This window comes from Octopus sinensis, unplaced genomic scaffold (assembly GCF_006345805.1).
Source record: "Octopus sinensis unplaced genomic scaffold, ASM634580v1 Contig06072, whole genome shotgun sequence".
In the NCBI taxonomy this organism is placed as follows: domain Eukaryota; kingdom Metazoa; phylum Mollusca; class Cephalopoda; order Octopoda; family Octopodidae; genus Octopus; species Octopus sinensis.
This window is the reverse complement of record NW_021828899.1, coordinates 1-4,982: the sequence shown is the minus strand read 5'-3', so window position 1 is coordinate 4,982 and position 4,982 is coordinate 1. Positions and strand designations below refer to the sequence as shown.

Sequence of the window (4,982 nt, the reverse complement as noted above, 5' to 3'; positions counted from 1 at the left end):
ATCATAAAAATACTTTAATCTATGTAAAAATAAATTTGAAACATATTTTGCAATATTGTCCATTTGTAAATTTATAAGAAAAAGCATGTCCAGTTTTTATTTTTGTTCACTGTAGCTTGTTCATGGTTATAGGTTTTTGTTTGTTTTCCTACTATTTATTAATTATCCAACAAATCCGAATTGAACAATTTTAAATTATATTTTTTCTAAAATACACAACTAGTATCTTCTTTTTATCTAAACGAGGTGCAACATTACATTTTCTACAAACTTCAACAAAAAATTTAAAAATTGTCTCAGAGTTATACAAACAATAAATCATTTTTTTATTTAAAAAAACAAGTTATGTTTTTTTTCCCTCGAATTCTTCTCGATAAATGCATATCGTTTGGCATTATAGTTACTCTTTTTCCGTGAATTGCGCACAAATTACTGTCTTCAAAAATTCCAACTAGGTAACTCTCTGCCGCTTCTTGGAGAGCGACAATCGCTGACGATTGAAAACGCAAATCAGTTTTGATAAACTGAGCGGTTTCTCTCACGAGTCTCTGGAATGGAAGTTTTCGTAGTAACAAATCAGTGCTCTTTTGATATCGTCTAATTTCTCGCATTGCAACAACTCCAGGTCGAAATCGATGAGGTTTCTTTACTCCTCCAAATTGTGAAACAGACTTGCGAGCAGATTTTGCAGACAACTGTTTCCTTGGTACTTTTGCACCAGTAGATTTTCGAGCCGTTTGTTTTGTTCTAGCCATATTTTATTATTTCAGAAAACAATGACAATGCCAGTATAGTAAAAAAAGACATCATTCCGAAATTTTTTCGAGTGATGCAAAAAAGTATTATTCCGAAAATTTTTTGGTTAAATTACTCATCATTATTTTTTTATTTTCAATCAATTATAATGTTAAAAAATTTGGAATATAGTTATACAGTGTAAGAAGAACTGATGGCAATCCTGTTTCCCCTCACTATTGCAACATTATATAATAAAAAAGTATTATTCCAAAATTTTTTTAAAAAGTATCATTCCGAATTTTTTGAGAGGAATAATTTGTAATAGTAGATAATTAAAATATTTCTTAATAAAATAAAACAATAAAGTAAAACGAGAAAGTTATAAATTAGTTAATGTCATGAGGAAATTATTATTATAATACATTCCGTAGGAACATTAACAAAGTTATAATCCGACACGTGTCACAAGCAAAACAATCTTCTGTTCCTTGCTCGTCCATGCCCCTCTGTTGCGGGTGAAATCCCGCAAAGATTTTAGGTCGTCCCAGTTTTTGAAACTTTTGCCACGAAGTTTGAGATCCCTTTCAAGAACTGCCGGAAGAGTGGATCTAGATCTTCCACGATATTTGTCTCCATGTTCGGAAAAAATAATCATCCTTGCCCGATTGGTCGGAGCTCTGGGGTCCATTCGCAAAATATTAATAAATAATTTCCACCGGCCTCTAACGATTTCACCGACCTTCCGCGAGCTTGGTTCGAAATGCCCACATTGAAAATCTTATCATAAGACAGTCACCCATTTGGCAACTCGATGCAATAGAATGCTTAATTCCGAGTAAACAAGGCGACATAACGAAATTGTTAAATGCATACACATGCACCTATGCAGAAAATTTGGATTCAAAAAATCAAAAAGGTTAAAGACTCACTCTATCTATCCAAAGAGTTGACACTACTATCCTTAGTTAATTTACTAAATAATTAAGATTAATTTATTCAAGTTTAATGCAACTTGGGTCACTCGTCTTCTGAAAAAGTTAAATTTGTTGACTTAAATAGCAATATCAAAAAAATGACAATTTGGGAAATTAATTATTTTAAAATAAAAAATGAATAACAACGTCATTAAGAAATGCCAAATCGCATAAAAAAAGCTCATTCGAAACGTAAAGAAAAAAAGTAAATTTACAAAAAATAACACTTATAGATGAATTAAAACACAACACTGATCACCAACCCGTAATAGCGACCACTCCAATGCAGTTAAGCATTATTGAACTCCAAAAACAAGCCCGTAAACAGATGACCGTACAGGAGAAACTTCTGGAAGTAGTGGACAGTTTTGACGTTCTGTCCCAATCAGAGGCCAACTACTTAGTCCTAGACCAGAAATACTTGACAGAGCTAAAATAATCGAAAATCCACCAACATATGCCCCTTCAGAACACAGCCTTAGTCTTGAATCTATCGAAGCTCCAATTCAAGAAAGCCTTACAAACCTTATGTTAAACCACATTCAACAAGCGCGTTTATACTTTCCTCAATTATATTTAGTATAATTTGTATGTTTATATTTTAGCTGTAATCGCACTTTTGGTTCACCATAACGCATTCAGACCACAAATGAACGACATTAAGCCTATTGAACAGCTTTGTGAAAAAATGTCTCTACATATATTGATCACAAATAACCAAGTGAATGTCACATATATGAAGGCTCTGAATGCTGGATAATTGGAATATGAGACTTCAGATGTCAACGAACTTGGTTATTTTATTAAATATAAAAAATGTCGGAATATTTGGACCTGGATATTTTCTTGTTAATAGAAATGATAAAGAGGGAACAAACTACATAATGCATAGATTTATTGGAAAATATGAATATCCGATGGAATTTGTGGAAATAGTTTGCAACAAATATTTGTTGCCTTTTAAGTAAATTACTTTTTGATGTAAAAATAAATTTATCTGAAAAATTATCTTTTATAAATACAGATAAGCTGTTTTTAATCCAAATATTTTTTTTGACTTTAAAATCACTTAAAATAACTCGCTCCCAAAATATTTCGAGAGCATATTGCATGTTTGGCATAGCTTTAATCATTGAAGTTTAGGGTTTTTAGTAAAAAGTGGTCTTTTCGTGGGTGGATATGCATTCAGACCAATTTTTTCGTGGTATTTCTTATTGTTTGAGCTGTTACTGATTTCCCTTTTTTTGTAAATGTTTTGGTAAATTTAAAACAGTTGAAATTGGCATCCACTTTTCAAGCTTCTCCGACCATCGGGCAAGGTGATATTTTTTCCGAACATGGAGACAAATATCGTGGAAGATCTAGATCCACTCTTCCGGCAGTTCTTGAAAGGGATCTCAAACTTCGTGGCAAAAGTTTCAAAAACTGGGACGACCTAAAATCTTTGCGGGATTTCACCCGCAACAGAGGGGCATGGACGAGCAAGGAACAGAAGATTGTTTTGCTTGTGACCGTGTCGGATTATAACTTTGTTAATGTTCCTACGGATGTATTATAATATAATTTCCTCATGACATTAACTATTTATAACTTTCTCGTTTTTACTTTATTGTTTTATTTTATTAAGAAATATTTTAATTATCTACTATTACAAATTATTCCTCTCAAAAATTCGGAATGATACTTTTTAAAAAAATTTTGGAATAATACTTTTTTATTATATAATGTTTGCAATAGTGAGGGGAAACAGGATTGCCATCAGTTCTCTTACATTGTATAACTATATTCCAAATTTTTTAACATAATAATTGATTGAAAATAAAAAAATAATGATGAGTAATTTAACCAAAATTTTCGGATCTATACTTTTTTGCATCACTCGAAAAAATTCGGAATGAATGTCTTTTTTTACTATACTGGCATTGTCATTGTTTTCTGAAATAATAAAATATGGCTAGAACAAAACAAACGGCTCGAAAATCTACTGGTGAAAAGTACCAAGGAAACAGTTGTCTGCAAAATCGCTCGCAAGTCTGTTTCACATTTGGAGGAGTAAAGAAACCTCATCGATTTCGACCTGGAGTTGTTGCAATGCGAGAAATTAGACGATATCAAAAGAGCACTGATTTGTTACTACGAAACTTCCATTCCAGAGACTCGTGAGAGAAACCGCTCAGTTTATCAAACTGATTTGCGTTTTCAATCGTCAGCGATTGTCGCTCTCCAAGAAGCGGCAGAGAGTTACCTAGTTGGAATTTTTGAAGACAGTAATTTGTGCGCAATTCACGGAAAAAGAGTAACTATAATGCCAAACGATATGCATTTATCGAGAAGAATTAGAGGTGAAAAAACATAACTTGTTTTTTAAATAAAAAAATGATTTATTGTTTGTATAACTCTGAGACAATTTTTAAATTTTTTGTTGAAGTTTGTAGAAAATGTAATGTGCACCTCGTTTAGATAAAAAGAAGATACTAGTTGTGTATTTTAGAAAAAATATAATTAAAAATTGTTCAATTCGGATTTGTGTTGGATAATTAATAAATAGTAGGAAAACAAACAAAAACCTATAACCATGAACAAGCTACAGTGAACAAAATAAAAACTGGACATGCTTTTTCTTATAAATTTACAAATGGACAATATTGCAAATATGTTTCCAATTTATTTTTAACATAGATTAAAGTATTTTTTTATGATATCGAAAATTTAAAACCAAAAAAAAAACTGAACAAATTTAAATTACTGAACAAATTTAAAATTGTAACTTCTCTGCAAAAAATATTTTAATTAAAGAAGCTTGAAAAGTGGATGCCAATTTCAACTGTTTTAAATTTACCAAAACATTTACAAAAAAAGGGAATCAGTAACAGCTCAAACAATAAGAAATACCACACGAAAAAATTGGTCTGAATGCATATCCACCCACGAAAAGACCACTTTTTACTAAAAACCCTAAACTTCATGATTAAAGCTATGCCAAACATGCAATATGCTCTCGAATATTTGGGAGCGAGTTATTTTAAGTGATTTTAAAGTCAAAAAATATTGGATTAAAAACAGCTTATCTGTATTTATAAAAGATAATTTTTCAGATAAATTTATTTTTACATCAAAAAGTAATTTACTTAAAAGCAAAATATTTGTTGCAAACTATTTCCACAAATCCATGGATATTCATATTTTCCAATAAATCTATGCATTATGTAGTTTGTTCCCTCTTTATCATTTCTATTAACAAGAAAATATCCAGGTCCAAATATTCCGACA

The 4,982-nt window shown here is 31.0% G+C and overlaps 1 protein-coding gene across 1 annotated transcript; it reads right to left on the bottom strand.

The window, feature by feature from the left end:
- Positions 1–326: 326 nt before the first annotated feature.
- Positions 327–786, bottom strand: LOC115227644 (histone H3.2-like). Its single transcript, XM_029798407.2, has one exon. It carries the CDS (start codon positions 753–755, stop codon positions 327–329), a length of 429 nt encoding a protein of 142 aa, XP_029654267.1. The 5' UTR covers positions 756–786.
- Positions 787–4,982: the final 4,196 nt, after the last annotated feature.

Bases quoted from the DNA above. Each gene is read 5' to 3' on its own strand.
- LOC115227644 (XM_029798407.2), bottom strand. From the start codon at position 755: ATGGCTAGAACAAAACAAACGGCTCGAAAATCTACTGGTGCAAAAGTA.